The 17,826-nt window shown below is 43.7% G+C and overlaps 1 protein-coding gene across 1 annotated transcript in view; it reads right to left on the bottom strand.

Annotated features, from left to right (window-relative positions):
- The window catches only part of Cfap45 (cilia and flagella associated protein 45), a 29,179-nt gene that overhangs the window by 255 nt on the left and 11,098 nt on the right, over window positions 1–17,826 (bottom strand). The window contains exons 5-11 of the mRNA XM_042682003.1: window positions 17,516–17,686; window positions 15,736–15,914; window positions 13,584–13,713; window positions 7,615–7,761; window positions 4,632–4,745; window positions 3,850–4,043; window positions 291–515 (exon numbers count right to left, since the gene is read on the bottom strand). Coding sequence (XP_042537937.1) covers window positions 291–515; window positions 3,850–4,043; window positions 4,632–4,745; window positions 7,615–7,761; window positions 13,584–13,713; window positions 15,736–15,914; window positions 17,516–17,686 — 1,160 coding nt within the window. The remainder of the gene's footprint in view (window positions 1–290; window positions 516–3,849; window positions 4,044–4,631; window positions 4,746–7,614; window positions 7,762–13,583; window positions 13,714–15,735; window positions 15,915–17,515; window positions 17,687–17,826) is intronic.

The raw sequence follows: 17,826 nt of genomic DNA, 5'->3' as shown, positions 1-17,826 counted from the left end.
AGAACCTGGAGGCCTGTGCCCACAATCTACCCACCCGCAAAAGCACAATCTACCCACCCACCCCAATAGGTCCCTGCACACTGCCAAGGAGCTCTCAGAAAAACCAAGAAGCCTGAGCCCAAGAATCTTCTGCTAGAGGGTCCCTAAAGAGTGTGAGATTTGTGTGTCTGAGCATCTCTGCCGTGGCTTGTCATCCCTGAATCCACAACTAGAAATAAGCATGTTGTAAAACTGTCACGCCATCACTTTGGAGAAGGGAAGAAGAATGGAGAGGAAAAGATTCAGGGTACCTCAGGTCTTCAAGCTTTTTCTTCTTGATATCCTCAATGCGTTCGCGCCGTTTCTGGGCCTCTTCTTTGAGCCGCCGGCCCTCTTCAAAGGTGGCAATCCGGCTTTGCACCTGCTTCTGCTGATTCTCACGCACCTGGCGCCGGAGCTCATTGGCATGCTGCAGGCGCTCTGTAGCCCTTTTCTCCTCCTCCAGCCGCTCCTTCTCAATCTGTTCTCTCTGAGCTCTGGAGGAGACACACGGGCGTGGAATGGGCTAGGCTGCTCCGGAGATCACAGCCCTCTTATTCTGCAGCTCAGGAATCAGCCCAGAGTCTCCCAGACCCCAGCCATGTTCTGTGGCTCAGGGATCAGCTCAATGTGGCCACCATGTTTGCTCCCTCCACCCCTTTGCCAGAACCAGCTTTGTGTCATGGGCATGCTTAGAAGGGCCCTAGCCTTGGTTTAATGCTCTGTCATGGTACTGAAATTCTTCATAATTTTTTAATAAGAACTTCCACAGTCTGATTTTACACTGGGCTCTGCAAATTATGTAGCAGTATTTACAGCCACGGTTTCACCCACTGGGAGCTGTTGTTCATACTCTTTCTTCATAACAATGCATAACTTCCCTCAGCTTCTTTTAAAACATATTCCTTTTTTCCCCCTTACTTCTGTCCTGCCTTCCTTCCTCTCTTCTTTCCTTCCTTCCCTCTCTGATGATAATAGCATTAACAAAACCAAGCAAGGAGGAGAGAGCAAAATCTGTAATGCTTTCTTTACCTTGGCTGCTAGAAAGAAGAAGAGAACTCAGTGAGATATCTCTTAGTTTGCTATTGATCGTCTCTAAATTCTCTAAATTCTCTAAATTCCTCTTCTATAAGAATGCTTCATGGACTCTGACACTGAGGAAAAAAAACACTAATGACAACCAGATAGGATATTCACAGGTGGACATGGTGGCTCACATCCATAATCATAGCTACTCAGGAGGCTGAAATCAGGGCTGCTGTTTGAAGCGAATCTAGGAATAAGTTCCTTATATTCATATCAACCACTAAAAAGCTGGGCACCGTCTTCCCTGCCTGTCATCCTAACTATTCCCTAACTATAAGTAGGAGGATCATAGTCCAGAGGCTGGCATAAGCAAAAACTGAAAGCTTACTGGGAAAAAAAAAAATCACAAAAGCAGAAAGGACTCATGTTGTAGAGTGCCTGTTAACAAAAGAAAAGCCCTGAGTTCAAACCCAATACCACCAAAAAAAAGAAAAAGGAGAAATAAATTTGCATCTCAAAACAAATGCAGAGGCCATCTTGAGCTAACATCTAATTTTCTTCTCAATATAATCAAGAATGAAAACAAGATATTAAAATCAGCTTGAGGAGGGATCACTTAACTGTTTTTCTCCAATAGGCTCAGCAAAAATCCCCAAAACGTTGTTTTATATATTCATTTCCCTCTTGTTATCTTTCAAGATTCCCCATACAGAGGGAATACTCCCAACCCCCAGCAGTTGTTTTCCCCATACACATATCCCTGAAAACTCCTCTACAGAGACTTCCCCATGTGGGAAGAGAACCGCTGACCTCCTGTGTGCCTGAAAACACCAAGTGTCAGACACATGTGACAGCAAGAACCCTGTTCTGCATTGATACCATTTTTACTTCGCACTCTTCTGAGCTAAGGTGTGAGGGTGGAACAGGGGTACATGTATGTGTCACTGCAGAACCCCCGGGCAGCTGAAAATCCAGATAGGGAAGAGGCTGCCCATTGCCCAGAGCTAGGGCAGTGAGCATGGCATCTGGCTGCATAGTAGAATTGGCTAGATTTGAAAGATACTGATATATGGGCCTTACCCTAGAACATTTAAATTAAAATCTATGGGGGTAGAGGGACATGAGTGTTTTTCAAAATGCCCTAAGTATGTCTATGAACCACTTGGGAGGGTAGACTGGATATCTCTGCTTAGTAAGGGTGAGAGTCCAAGGAATCCCTCTGCCCAGATGCAGGAAGTCTAAATGTAGGCCACATTGGATGGCATGCTTTTGAAGTAGGAAACTTTGGATGGCTCACTATGGCAGAGACACTCTTAGAGTGAAGACTTCCATCACAGAGATCACGTGGCTTGGAGACACTGGGTCTCAATACTAAAGCCGAACTTCTCCAAAGGGCTTTAATAACTGGCTACTGTGTATGCTTTAGGCAAACAAAGCAAAGCAGAAACAAATGGGTCAGCAGCAAAAGTAGGACTTTAATTTCATTCCATTAATATTTATTAGTGCCTGCTAAAGGCATGCAAATGTCCAAGGGCACAGAGGCCAGGAAGAAGAGGGGACACATCTGGAAGCTAATCTAGAGCCTCAGGGCAGGCTGTTTGGGGGTATTTAGGAAGCTTCTTTCTTTACCAGCTAGCCAGTGAACACAGAACAACCCTGAGGGTAGAGAAAGTGACAGAGCCAAAAGGTATCACAGCCTGGGGAACAGGCTGGGGGCCCTAAGCCAATAAAAGATCAGGAATCTGGGTCTGGCAAAAGGCAAAGGTTCTTACAGGTCTTTTCTGCCTTTGCTAAGCATAGGGACATCCTGGTGGCAAGCCATTTCACTGACAGAGTTCCAAGAGGAAAGACTTACAACACAGATACCCAAAGAGTTGGACTCTGGTATTCAATGCCACCCATCTGAGTATAAATTCTATAATTTCACATTCCCCAAATTTTGTTTGGTTTGTTTCCTTTTGTGGAAAAAAAAAAAAAATTCTGATCTTACAAAAGCTGTACCCAGAGCAAGAAGGGAGATTGACTAGGCCTAATCCTAGCAGATCTGACAGGTAGAGAATAGAACAGAGAAGGGAAGCCAAGGGGACCCCTGCCTAGGACTGCTTTGGGGGAAAGCTCAGAACAGGGAGCAATGTGGGCAATTAGCTTCCACTTAGGCAGTGGAATTACCATTGAGCCAAAAGAGAGAACAGAAGATAAAGAGCTGCCAAACAGGAAAGATGGATGAATCTAAGTGAGGGCCATCCAAATATAAATCTCTAACATCTCCCCTACAGATGAAGCAAGAGCAGTGCTTATCCATCTCTAGTGTCCTCCATGGTATCCAGCACAGAGCCCTGACCACAGATGTTCAAATGTATTTGTCAAGACAGTGGCAAAGCCCCTCTTCGAGTCCTGTTCTGATGGAATGATCCTCAGTGACTGAAGCTCTTCTGTCTCTCCTAAGTGTCTGTTGCTGCAACTGCATCTCTAATTTGTAGAAAGGGGAGCAGAAGGAACCAGATTTATACCTTTATTTACATTTAGATTGGTCTGGGATAAAAACCCTCCATAATCCCTAATTCCTTAGACGCTTCCCAGATTCTATTTTCCAATTCTCTAATCAGCTCAAGTGGCTTAGAAATATCTCGGTCGTTCATCTAGTGAGAATCACTTCACTGACATGGTCAAGATGAATGCACATCCATCCATTCAAGTGCCAGAAAATTTCTCTCGGTCTAATATGGACCATCCTTGCTCCAAACGCCTTCCACTCTGCTGCAGACAGGGAAAGAAAGGAAGCTCAGGTTCCCAGGCCCCTCCTACCGAAGAATCCTCTCGAACTCATCCCGGTCTCGTTGCACCTGGACTGCTAGAGTGTGTTCCTTGAAGGCCACCTGTTCGAGCCGGGTCTTCCGCAGATCCTCTTCTGTTTCTATCCTTTTCTGTGCATTTTCTTTTTCCTTTCTGCGCCACTCCCGGTCTGCCACCTCCTGATTGCGCTTGGCACGCAAGGCATCCTGGATAATAGGGGTCACCCTGCAACCTCAGTGTACAGACTAGTTATCTATAGCAAGACACCTACTTATAGATTTTACTTGCTCTGTTTTGAAAAGCACCATAGATTTCTCTAGGCAGCAAAATCTGCTAGGAAAGAATAAATGGACTCTTGATGGAAACTTTTGGGTCAGAAGATACCCTGAGGGGTCACCTTGTCCTTCTACCCTTCTCTCTGCAATTCTTTCCCTGCTTCTCAAACACCTCCAGGCACTCCTGCAATTGCTTCTAATTTTAAAAACTGCTAATGATGGAGATGCCAGTTTCCTCTGGTGACATATTTCATTGGTCAGTTAAGGTTGGAAGTTGTTCTTTATATAGCAGCCAGGAAAGTTTCTCTTGACCCTAAGCACCAAATGTTATTCCTTCATAACTGCCATAGGATTTGGGAACAGGCCCACACTGTCTTCCTCAGACAACTGAAGGCTGTTACACATTTGCCATCCTCTCTTCTATACCTCCACCCTGGAGGCCACTTTGCAGTCCATCAAAGGAATTGCTAAGGGAGCTGGAGAGGCAGGGAGAAGCTGGGAGGAAGAAGAAGTGGGTACCTGTTCTGCCTGGTAGTCCTGGGCCTTCTCCTGCATGGCCCTGAGGCGGGCAATCTCCTTCTCTTTCTCCTTCCGGATTTTCTCCTGCTCAGCCTCAAATTCTGCTTCTCGAGCCTGCCGGGAAGAAAATTCCTCATAGAATAGTTGTTTTCCTAGCAGCAACACAATCTCTGTAACAAACACACTGTGCAACATCCCTCCCTCCCACTTCCCAATTCCTTTCTTTTTTTCTCTTCTTATTATTTTTTGTCTTATTTACAATCTTCCAATAGTGGTAACAAAGGGGTTTCAATCTGACACGTCTATTCATGTGTCCAACACTTCCGTTTTTTAAAGATAAGCAAAAGAAACATAAAATCTAGCATTTGTAAAAAGCTGCATTCTCTACAAAGGATTCTCCCATGCATTATTACCCAGAGTGCTCTCACAGCATCTTACAAGACAGATATTATAGATGAGGAAAATGATTTGAACACAAGACTCCTGAGAGCAGCTTTCCTGCTCCTTCTACACTTCCGAAAACTTTGAGTTGCAAGGGTGCATTGCCAAGTAACTCCTATGGCTCTTGCCTTCCTTGTAAAGTGTAGCAGGTAGAGGTTATCTCATTAGTCCCTGGGCAAATAGCCAACCATGCTTTGGGCAATACCACAGTGGTTAACAGATACCTGAAGAATGAACCATTAAAATTAGTTCACTTACCACCTCTCTGAAAGAACAGACATATCCCTAATGCTTCCTAACCACTCTTTCCCAAGTAGACAAGTAACACAGGCTGATTGGAAATTCAAACTTCCCAGAAAGAACTTCGATTAGTGCTCATTGATATATAGTCATGTGTTATATAGTGATGACAGTATCTTTTTGTTGTTGGTAGTGGTGGTCATGGGGCTTGAACTCTGGGCCTGGGCAATGTCCCTGAGCTCTTTCAGCTCAAGGTGAGTGCTCTACACCTATGCCACAGCTTACCACTTCCAGTTTTCTGGTGGTTAATTGGAGATAAGAGCCTGACAGACTTCCCTGTCCAGGCTGGCTCTGACCTGCGATCCTCAGCTCTCAGCCTCCTGAGTAGCTAGGATTACAGGTGTGAGCCACCAGCACACAGATGAGGACAGTATCTTATACACATAAGATACTGATCTCTAGGATTATATTGCCTAGTTAACATTATAGAAATTTTTGGTGTTATGTTTAACAATGAAAAATCACCCAATGATGTATTTCTCAGAATGTATCCCATCATTAGGTGACGTAAGACTATATAAGACTGTACTTTGATACTTCCACAGGGGACTGGGAGTGGGGGCAGGGGGCAGAGGTGCCCAAATGTATTATCTCTTTGCAAGTCTTGAGGCTCTCCCAGCTCTACCTGGCCAGTGCCCTTTCATGGATGAATACAAGATGAAGTTCATCCTGCTAAGAAATCTATTGTGACTCTTCATCATTCCACCCTTCTTGTTCTGCTGCAAATCCAGGGCTCTCAGTGATCCAGCTTCACCCTACCCTCCTCAATTTATATCATGACCACCACAGACTGTTGTACCCAGAAAACTTCTGTGTAATTACCTATTATGACCATCACCCTGTTGGTGAAACACCTGGGTGAATTTCCATATGAAATACATTATATTACTAGGCATCCAGCTTTGCCTGGCACTGGACACACACTGAAGAATTCTATGTGCTTTTAGTCAGTCAACGACTATTTCATGTGGTTGTTGAAAAGGTTCATTAATAAAACACACGGGCCTAGGCCCAGTCTAAATGCTCAGTGAAGGCCAGTTATACAGCTGCTACTAGATATGAGCCAGCTGTGGCCCCAATCTTATATTGTCACTCTATTGCCTGCTCATCCCTGAAATCCAAAAGTCAAAACTAAAACGAAAGCCAATAACTGAACTTTGCTTTTGTTTTCTGTCATCTGTATTCAGCATGAAAAGGTATGCTAAATATGCCTATATATAACTACACCATCCTTCCCTTTCATTAGCAAGCCCCACTGCAGAGAAATGGAGAGAAGTATGGCGTGTTTACTGTCACAGCCAGAACTTCGAAATTTACAAGGGAGACAAGACTGACACATGAAGAAATTATTTTCCTGTCACTTTGAGTACATCTTCCCATTTTTACATAGACACATGTTGACTCTAATCATACAAGGAGCCGTTCTTTGCCCTCCACTCTCCACCCCCCACCCAACTCGACTCAGCTCTGCCTCCAAATGAGCACATGTATTTAAGCTCCATCCATCCATAACTGCAAACTGCTCTCTGCTCTACCACACATTTGTTCTTGTCTGATTTACAGAGAGAGAGGAGGAGAAGGAGACTTGATTTTTCTGACTCTTCACATTCTTTGTTTGCTACTCAATTATAGGAGTTTTTACAGGAAATTTAAGGGACAGCTGACTCGTGATTACAGATATATTCCAGCCATAAGGAATCCATAGAAACCCCACACTTGGTCATGTGCTGGTGGCTCACCCCTGTAATCCTAGCTATTTGGAAGGCTGAGATCTGAGGAATGCAGTTTGAAAAGAGTTCCGGTAGAAAAGCCCATGAGACATCTCCAATTAACCAGCAAAAAGTTGAAAGTTATACTGTGACCCAAGAAGGAGAGTATGAGCCTTGAAGTGAAAAAGTCAAGTATGAGATCCTGAGTTCAAACCCCAATACCAGCACACACAAGAAGTCATTTTTGCCAACTGTTTTTCTTTCTCTTCCTTCCTGCATATGATGTTCATGAAACTGCTAATGAAGATAATATCACATTAATTTGGGGTTCTTCCTGGGCTACTGCCTACTAATAAATGAACGGCCTGGCCAAAAGGAAGAGAATAAGAAGTCAAGCTCTCTAACTAAGGAAGTACATTGCAGCATGGAGCTGGCAATGTAGCATTGGAATTTTCTCAGTGCCCAGGCCTATCTCTCTTACAGACACGCCATTCCTAGCCAGAGGATCCAGGCATAAGAAACCAGGTCCTTACCATCTTCTTCTTGGTAAACTCCATCACCATCTGGTCTGCCAACCTTTCCTGAGCCATTCGCTCTTCTTTCTGTCTCTGGTTTTCCTCGTTGATGCGCTTGATCTCAGCCTGCATCTTTAGTTTTTCCTGGTGCCTTCGTTCTATGTCCTGAAGGCAAAATGAAAAGAACCTCAGTATCGAAGGAGATGAGATAAACAGCTACTGGACACTGAGACAGAGAGTCACGAATGGAAGCAAGGGGATTAACACACTGCATGCAGTCCAGCTGCCACTACTGGCCCTTGATAAAGCTGTTCTTTCAATGGTAGTCAATGACTCTGCCACCAAATGGACTCATTCCAGTCTTCATCCAATTCAACTCTGTGGCCTTTCCTGTTGCTGCTGATCATTATGCACTTCAGAAGTAGATGCTTTTTCTTTTTTTTTTCTCTTGGTCGTGGGGCTTCAATTCTGGGCCTGGGCGCTGTCCCTGAGCTCTTCAGCTCAAGGCTAGTGCTCTACCACTTGAGCCACAGCACCACTTCCGGTTTTCTAGTGGTTTATTGGAGATAAACATCTCATGGACTTTCTTGCCCGAGCTGGCTTTGAACGATGATCCTCAAATCTCAGCCTCCTGAGTAGCTAGGATTACAGGCATCAGCCACCAGTGCCCAGCTAGATGCTCTTAAAATGATACTCAGTGTCTCCCTAATGCCTTGCTAAGTCCTAGAACTGTGGGTTTTTTAGGTTCTGCCATCCGCCTGCCTTCATTTCCTTCCTACTGAATTTCAGACTTTCAATCTATATTCAGTATAATTAAGAAAGAAACAGGCATGGGCTGGGGTTATCGATCAGTAGTAGGGCACTTGTCTAGCATGTACAAGGTCCTGAGTTTAAGTCCTACCACTACAAGAATAATAAAATAACCATTGTCCTAATTGAGTACTTTCCATTCATTGAGCACTTTGAATAGGCTTTCTCTAATACTTTAGACCTATTCAGGACGAATTGAGGCCCAATATATAAGTGACTTTCCCAAAGCTATACAGGGCCCAAATTTTGAACCTGCTTGTTCTTTCTCTGGAAATCTTTCTCAATTTTCTCCAATTCTAAGTTTTCTGAACTTAGGTGATGCTGTGTCTCTTGAGAAGTGATCTTGGAGTATACTCATTTCATAGGAACTCCTGTCCCTGCCGGAGGACAGGAACCTGTGTCCCATTCTCTCTTTCCCCTAAATGCATGCAGCTCAATGTGAGAACGAAAGCAAGTAAGCCCAGCAAGAGGCTAAATAAGAACCAAAGTGAGTGAAATGAGAGGGAGGAAAGTTTTACACAGGGAGAAACCCGTGTCTCTGAGCAAGGGAGTGAACCTTTGTGATCCTGAGTGACAAGATCCTTTAGAAGGAAGGAGTCCCTGATTTTATCAGTCCCAGTCTCCCAAATCTCCCAATGATCAAACCACTTCAGAGGCTAGGCACATTCTCAGATCACAATGCTGGGGGGATGGGAGGGTACTTAAGAATCTTAGGCCTTGTTTAGTCCTATTGACCTCAAAGCTAAAGAAACTACTGACCCCTGATTGGGAGCATATGTCTAATCATGTATTAGTTGCTTAATCTTCCACCTATTTTTTTCTAGCTTGGTTTTTGGTGTGGTGTTTGTTGCTTTGGTTTGCAATACTGAGGATTAGACTCAAGACTTACACATGCAAGGCAAGTACTCTGTGACTTGAGGTATGACCCAGTCCTTTGTTGTTGTTGCTGTTGTTGTTTTGTTTGTTTTTTGTCGGGTGGGGCTTGAACTCTAGGCTTGGGTGCTATCCCTGCGCTCTTCAGCTCAAGGCAAGCGTTCTACCGCTTGAGCCACAGCACCACTTCCGGTTTTCTGGTGGTTAATTGAAGATAAGAATCTCACAGACTTTTCTGCCCTGGCTGGCTTTGAACTATGATCCTCAAATCTCAGCCTCCTCAGTAGCTAGGATTACAGGTATGAGCCACCAGTGCCCAGCTCAGTCCTTTGTTTTTAATTCTTTTTTATTTGTTGTAGCAGTACTGAGGTTTGAACTCTGGGCCTTGTACTTGTTAAGCAGCCACTCTACCACTTAAGCCATACCTCAGTCCTTTTGTTAATTATCTTTTAGATAAGGTTTTATTTTTGTTGTAAGGCCAGCCTCAGATGGATATCCTTCTAACTATGACTCCTGTATTGCTGGGATCACACACACACCACCACCACCACAGCATATATGGCTGTATTTTGTTTTTCAGATAGGGTCTGACTTTTTGCCCAGGCCAGTCTCAAATTCTTGGCTTTCCTGCCTCCACCTCCCAAGTAGCTAGGATTACAGACATGTACTACCATGCCCAGTTTGGTTTTGTTGTTTTGGTTGGTTCATTTGATTTCCAAGGAACTGAAGGACTTTTGCTGTCTTTAAAGCCCTTCAAAGCAACCCAGAGAAATTCCCTTTTCTCTTCTTCATCTTTGATAACATGGTAGGAAGAGCTGTCTTAAGATGACATGCAGTAGGACTGGGAAGGTGGCTCAGTGGTAGAGCGCTTGCCTTGCGTGCTCGAGGCCCTGGGTTCGATTCCTCAGCACCACATAAGCAAAAAGAAAAAAGCCAGAAGTGGCGCTGTGGCTCAAGTGGTAGAGTGCTGGCCTTGAGCTGAAGAGCTAAGGGACAGCGCCCAGGCCCAGAGTTCAGGCCCCATTACCAGACCCCCCCCCAAAAAAAGATGACATGCAGCACTAAGGCTGGGAAGGTGCTGTGTTCTCCCTAAACTTGCCTAGTAATTTCCTGCAGACTCTAGGGAGTGGCAGACAGACGGGATGGTGGCACACACCAGATTAATGGTGTTGACTCACTGACTCCAGGAGCTTCTCAGAAGCCCCTCCACTCCCACAACCTAGTTGGTTTTTCACTCTCTGTTTCTCATCCCCTTCCCTGACTACATCTCTCTCTCCTCCCTTTCTCTCTCCCTATCTTTATCTCTGTCTCTCCCTTTTCTTCTCCTGAGCCAGAAACTGAAGTAACCTGGACATGTCTCTGTCTTCTTGACTCACTTGGTTCCCTTCTCAAGCAGTTCTCAAGGCAACATGAACACACACACACAAGCACACACACACAAGCGCACACACACACACACACACTCACAACCACACACACACAAGCACACACACACACACACACTCACACACACAAGCACACACACAAGCACACACACACAACCCATGTGACGTTTATCCCACTCCTCATACTGAGTCACACTGCAGGTACTCTGACAACCTTAATAATTATGTCTGCCTACCTGTGGGGCCCTTCTCAGACCCATCACTCACCACCATCCAATGTACTGCTTGATGACAATTCACTCATCCATAAAACATGAGCAATAAAGAGAAAAATAAAAAATAAAATAGTGTGCACTCCATAAGCAAAATAGTACCGGAGGTGGGGAGGGGGAAGGGAATTAGATAAATTCCAACACAGGACATTCATTAAGGCACCTAACCTGGATGCTTCAAAATATCAGTGTCATAAAAATCATAAATATGGAGTGGGGGGAATAGCAGTGTCATTAGATAGGAAAATAAACTTCTTTTTATTTGTGCTGTTACTGGGGTTTGAACTCAGGGCCTCACACTCTTGCTTCACTTTGTCCACTCTGGGATGGCTCCTTATTGGACATGGCTTTAACTCATGATCCTCAGATTGAAGCCTCCTAATAGCTAGGATTACAGGCATGAACCACTAGTGCCCAATAGAAGAATAATTTCTAATGTCCTGCAGTACAGCTGACAGCAATTAAATGTATTTTCAAAAATGGCATGTACAGATGACTTTGAACATTCCCAACACAAAGAAATGATGAATGTTTAAGGTGATGGATATGCCAGTTATCCTGACCCAACCCTTACACATTGTGAACATACTGAACTAATCACACTGTATCTTATAGGCAGGCAAAATTACTATATCAATTAAAAATAAATGTATCAATAATGACACTTAAAGTGAATGAACTAAAAAAACTTAACTGAATGCAATGTACAAATCTTTTTTTTTCTTTTTTGTTGGTCGTGGGGCTTGTACTTGGGGTCTGGGGACTGTCCCTGAACTCTGTGCCACTTTGAATCACAGCACCACTTTCTGTTTTGTGGTGGTTAATTGGAGATAAGTGTCTCGTGGATTTTCCTGTTCAGACCGACTTTGAACTGCAGTCCTCAGATCTCAGCCTCCTGAGTAGCTAGGATTACAGGCATGAGCCACTGGAGCCCGGTCAATGTGCAAATCTTGATTGAAGCTTGGTTCAGAAAAAAAGAATATAGTTGCCAAGTATATTTTGAGAACAATGTAGAAAATTTTAATAAGGATAAAATACTGGGTAATATCCTAAAAGCACTGGATTAAAGTTCTTTGATGGAAGATGTGCTAATGATATTCTCCATAGGTAAAAGTGACCTTATTCTACAGAGACCTGGGCATTTAGAAGCATTTAGTGTCAACTATCAAGATGGCTGCAACCAGAATACTTAGCAATAATGAAAATATGTGGGGCTGGTCATGTGGTTTCATGGTAGAATGCTTGCCTAGCATGCATGAAACATAAACAGAAAAAAACAGAAGCGGTGCTGTGGCTCAGGTGGTAGAGTGCTAGGCTTGTGCAAAAGAAGCTTAGGGACAGTGCTTAGGCAAAGAAAGAAAAAGAAAGAAAGAAAGAAAGAAAGAAAGAAAGAAAGAAAGAAAGAAAGAAAGAAAGAAAGAAAGAAAGAAAGAAAGAAAGAAAGAAAGAAAGAAAGAAAGGAAGGAAGGAAGGAAGGAAGGAAGGAAGGAAGAAGGAAAGGAAGAAAGAAGGAAAGGAAGGAAGGAAGGGAGGGAGGAAGGAAGGGAGGGAGGGAGAGAGAAAGAAAGGAAGGAAGGAAGGAAGGAAGAGAAAGAAAGAAACAAAGAAAGAAAAAAGAAAGAAAGAGGAAAGACGGAAGGAAGGAAGGAGAGAGAAGAGAAGAAAGGAAGGAAGGAAAGAAAGAAAAGGAAGAAAAAGAAAGGAAGAAAGAAAAGGAAGGAAGGAAGAAAGAAAGAAAGAAAGAAAGGAAGGAAGGAAGGAAGGAAGGAAGGAAGGAAGGAAGGAAGGAAGGAAGGAAGGAAGGAAAAGAATATGTGGACATCTAGAAAGGCACATGCAACTAAGGCAAATTATTAACAATACTGAAATCTGGAAGAAATCTCTACAGGTATGGTACAGTTCTTTCTAAGTTTCTATGCTTGTATTAGTTCCAAAACTATATATATGGGAAAAAATAATAAATGTTACAAATGCCTGCTGTGTCCCTCAACTGTGCTACAGGTGTGTGTATATTCAACAGACTACATAAGGCAAATGCTTTCATTTTAACTCTGTTAATACTTTAACTTTACTTAATTTAGTCATCAGATTTCTAGAGGTTTTGGCTTTCTTAATTTTCCTTATTTTTCTTTACTTTTTTTAAAGTTCTTTTTTGTTTTTCAAGGCTGCGCCTACTAATTTTGTTTTGGCTAACCGGAAGGAAGGTTTGAATTCACAACACAGTTAATGACAATGGGAAGCTGTGTGCTTCAAATGAGGTACCAGCAGGGAGCCTGAAACAAGACACTGCTACTGTTCAGCTACAAAGTGTATAATGCCCCCTCGATAATTGAGGGATGACTATAAAACACCCCCATGTGTCCTTGTGGAAAACATGCAGCCATATATTTCTTTTATGTGTCTGTTTGACAGTGACCTGTCAGTCTCAGACCCCAAGTCCCTGGGAGGCAGTGAAAATATCTACCCAAAGCACTGCTCATCCCCCAACATGACGCCATGGACATATAAATGTTGGAGACAGCAATAAAAAAGTGGATGGTGGTGATGATGTTGTGAAACGAGCATGTGCCTGACAGAAAATCGGCCCACACCCTGAAACCCCAGTGGAGGGCTTTGTTGCTGCTGCTGGTGAAACTCGGCCTGTTACCTCCAAGTCTGCCTCCTGGAGCTGCTCCATGTACTCCAGCATCTGCTCCTTCTCCTGCTCCCGTTGCTCAGCAAGCAGTGATCGTTCCTCCTGGTTCTTTTCTATTTGCTGTACAATATGCCATCTTCCCCTGGGAAGCAGCAGTGCCACAGTGGCTCAGAAAGCAAGCGAGTCATGTCTCTCCACCACCACCTCCACCCAACTCACCCCCAAGTTCAGAGGTTTCATTGGTACTATTTGACAAGTACTCCTTAAACATGCATAGGCTTTGTGGGTCCAGACCAAAATCCTTCCTCAGAGCATATCCTGTAGGAAATGGGTCCCTTCTCCTTTGAGTTCCTAGTTTGGAGTCATTCCCTTCCTGAGATTCTCCTTCTTCATCCATCTGTCCAAAAGGTAACTCCATATCTTTGCACGCTTTTTCCTATCCAGTCTGTAATGAGGTTCTGAAATCTAACCTCTTCCCATGTCTTCACAAGATACAAGAAGCTAGCTTTGTCTGCAAACTTTCCAGACTTTTACAGATTTAAAAATCCCAGGGCTGGGCACCAGTGGTTCATGCCTATAATTGTAGCTACTCAGGAGGCTGAGACCTGAGGATCACAGTTCGAAGCCAGCCTGGGTCTGTGAGACTCTTATCTCCATTAATTACTCAGAATAAGCTGGAATGGTGTTGTGGTTCCAATGGTCGCGCTCTAGCCTTGAGCACAAAGAGGCTCAGGGATAGTAGCCTGAGTTCAATCCCCCAAGACCAGCAAATATAAATCACCCAATTAATCTTGTCTTCCTAACCTGTCTCCTATGCCTACTCTGGGCAACTGTCTTCTTTACATCCTTGCTCTTATTGAAGATTGTCAGCTGCTGGCAGGGCTGAGTTTGACTAAGTATCTCTACTCAGCAAAGCCCTCTTCCAACAGGAAAAAGCAGGGAGACTGGCTCTCCCATCAGTGCTGCTGGGGACTTCTGCATGTTACCATGGTGTCAGTCAACATGGAAGCATTTAGACCTCATGACTTGAGTAAAGGCTAGAAGAGCATGAGAAGACAAGGTGAGGATAGGAATCAAGCAGAAAGAATATAAGATTCATAGTCAGATGGAACACTTACATGAAATAAACAGAAGCAATAAGTAAAAGAGCCTTGTACAGCATCTTTACAATAAAATAAAATTAAATATATATAAAGATCTTTAACAAAGTATCAAAAAAATAAGTAAAAAGAGTTGCCTTGAAGCAAGTATGTGGGTTCAACATGAGGACCAAGTCAAATCACTAGAGTTGTCTAATGAGGCGGTGATTTTTTTTTCCTTCATTGCTTCTGGTAAGGCAGAAGGTGCACAGCTACTTACCCACTAAATGAACTCTTCCTGGGAGCCTGCTACAGGGTACAGAGTACCTACTAGAGAATACAGTTGAGAAGATAGAACTGTCATCCAATGTGTGGTCCAAGAATCACTTACAGAAGTAATTCACACATTGTATGGCTGACGTTTTAACTCTAGGACACCTTGAGTCTATAGTAGTTCAGAGACTTGTTCCTTTTTACATAATGAGGGAGAGGGTAAATTTATGTGTTCTAACATGAAATAAATTCCTAGGACAGTTTGGATGCTCCAATAGGTCCTTGGACTTCAGAAATGAATGACTGGACCCCTGTCTTCCATGAGCTCACAGTCTGGTGAGGGCCAGGCAGCCTCATCATGAGAAGAAGTACGTGACTATAAATTTAGACAGGCATGGAGCAGGAAGCCACCAAGCCTGCCTGGTAAATTGAGAGAAGGTTTTCAAGGAAAGTGACAGCAAAACCACTAAAGGGAAGAAAAGAGGAGGAAGAAGAGAAAGATGCTCAGCAAAGTGAACAGCAAAAGTCAGTGGACTTGTGACTCCAAGGCCTTGCATGCTGGGGGCGTGGGAAGCATGTGAGTGGATGGCAGGAAGTGATGAGATTTAAGACTCAGTTGGATCTGGATTGGGAGGCACCTGTGATGATCTTGAAAATAAGCATTAAAGGTTTTGTGATTCTCTGGATCACTCCATAAGGGATGACAGATGATGACAAACAGTGTCTCATCTCTTCCCTTGCTGCTAGGCTACACAGACACGAACATATACAGAAATGACTTAGATGGGGAAATGTCAAGGCCACATCCTTACCGTATACTTTCCTCCCTCCTCTGCTTGTCTCGTGCCTCCTGCCTTTCAAGAGACATTCTCCGCTCCACTTCCATCATCTGATCCAACCTCTTCTCCTCCTCGTCCAGTTCTTTTTGGATCTGTTGCTTCTCCAGGATTTGAGCATCTCGAATGGCATGACACTTGGCATTGAGGATAATCTAGGGAGTGAAGGCAACACAAAATGTGGCACTGGGCACGGGAGATGTGCAAATTTAAAGGGAAAGAAACAGAAGCAGGATAGCATCAAGGATGCTGGGGATGTCAGATGTCCAGAGAAGCAAGAGCATCCTGGCCTTGTCCTTCCCCTTCACACAGTGCAGCTCAAACATTTCCTAGGCATTTGGTGCTAGGGTCTGTGCAAGGAGAGAACCAGAACAGCATCTTTCTGGGTATTTTAGTGTTTGAGGCAATGGAGCACCATTTGGAAATACGATGAAAGTCATGAGCCTTCTCCCTATAACTTTCACCTACACAAATAAACCCAGAATAGCCATAAAATTTCAGAGGTTCATAATTTGTGAGAAACACACGAATCCTACGTTAAGCTCAGGGAAGCCAAGACACTCTACTAGACGCTCGGCCCGCTCGATTTTTAAGCTGGAAGAGCCCAATGTGACACAAAAAGGGATGTTAAAAACAACAATCATGGGCCCATCAATAAGGACTGAGAAGTAAAAGCTATGGAAAATAAAAGAAGGTATGTGTAGCGATTTACCTGAGACAGAAAACAGAGATGAAGGAGTTGGGGAGTCAGCATTTTTTTTCATGTGATCAGAAAAAGAGGCACATTCAAATGAATTGGAAGAAATAGAATTTCAAATGAGCCCCTGGTCTTTATGCTCCCAGCTAAAGGAAGCAAGATAAACACTTCAAAACAAAATCCTGCTCCCTCCGAACACTCTCTGAGGCCATAATTGAAGCAGCAAGACAAAAATAAAAGCAATGTCCTCGAGTCGATTTATCAACCACAGTTCACAAAGGCTTTCCCATCTTTGCCTATGCAACCTGGCCAATAATAAGCGTTCTGCTAAGTAGCGTTTCCACCCCCATTTCGCAATTTTCTTTTTGTACTTAATGAAGTGTTTATACATTTTAAGATATATTTATAGAGTTAAGGCAAATATTTAAAAATATTGTTTTATCAAAACCTCTGTGTGTGCGCACACACACGTGCATGTCAATCCTGGGGCTTGAACTCAGGGCTTAGATGCCATCCCTGAGTTTATTTTGCTCAAAACTGATGCTCTATTACTTGAATCATAGCTCACTTCCAGCTTTTCTGGTGGTGAATTGGAGATAAGAGTCTCATACGTTTTTCTACCCAGGCTGGCTTCAGATTGTGATCCTCAGACCTCAGCCTCCTGAGTAGGATTACAGATGTGAGCCTCGGGCACCCACCCTATCATAACCTTTGAAATTCCACAAATTCTATTGTCTAAGCTACCTCAAAGATGTTTTCAAGCACTCTAAGCTTTCTACTATTTCTTTACTCTCTTCAATTTATTTATTTAACCTTTGTTTTTTACATTTTTCCTTCAATTTCGCAATTGAAGCAAGTGAGACTCAGAGAGGGCAAGAAATTTGCCCAAGGTGACACAGTAAGCAGGAGGCAAAGCCAGTCCTCTAATTAGAACAACTGTCTTAGCAGGTTCAGTTCACCACCTGCCTTCTCCTACCAGTACCTTGTTTTGTCCTATATGTGAATAAAAGGAAAGAGGAAATAGAAGTGAGTATGGAGAGGGAAGGACCCCAGACCCACCTTGCTCATGTCCTTGAGCTCTTCCTCTTGCTCCAAGCGAAGTTTGTCAGCTCTCTGCAGGAGGTTTTGAGCCCGCTCCTTGGCCTCCTCCTCCAGGTCGCTGAGCTTCTTGTGGATATTCCACACCATTTCTTTTTGTTTCATGATCTTCTTGCGTGTCATCACTGCATCCTAAGGAGGACCACGCTGTGTGAGTTGGGGTGATTCCCGGTACTCTTGGGTCCTGGCACTAGTCTAGCTACTACAGGTGAGTGAGGATGATTTTTGCCTGAGCCCACCGTGACGTCGGAGCAGAGAAGTGTAAGGACCTG

This window comes from Dipodomys spectabilis, unplaced genomic scaffold, assembly GCF_019054845.1.
Source record: "Dipodomys spectabilis isolate Male_0828 unplaced genomic scaffold, ASM1905484v1 ptg000069l, whole genome shotgun sequence".
Taxonomy (NCBI): domain Eukaryota; kingdom Metazoa; phylum Chordata; class Mammalia; order Rodentia; family Heteromyidae; genus Dipodomys; species Dipodomys spectabilis.
Note: the sequence above shows the minus strand (reverse complement) of the source record. Positions and strands in the feature narration are given on the sequence as shown.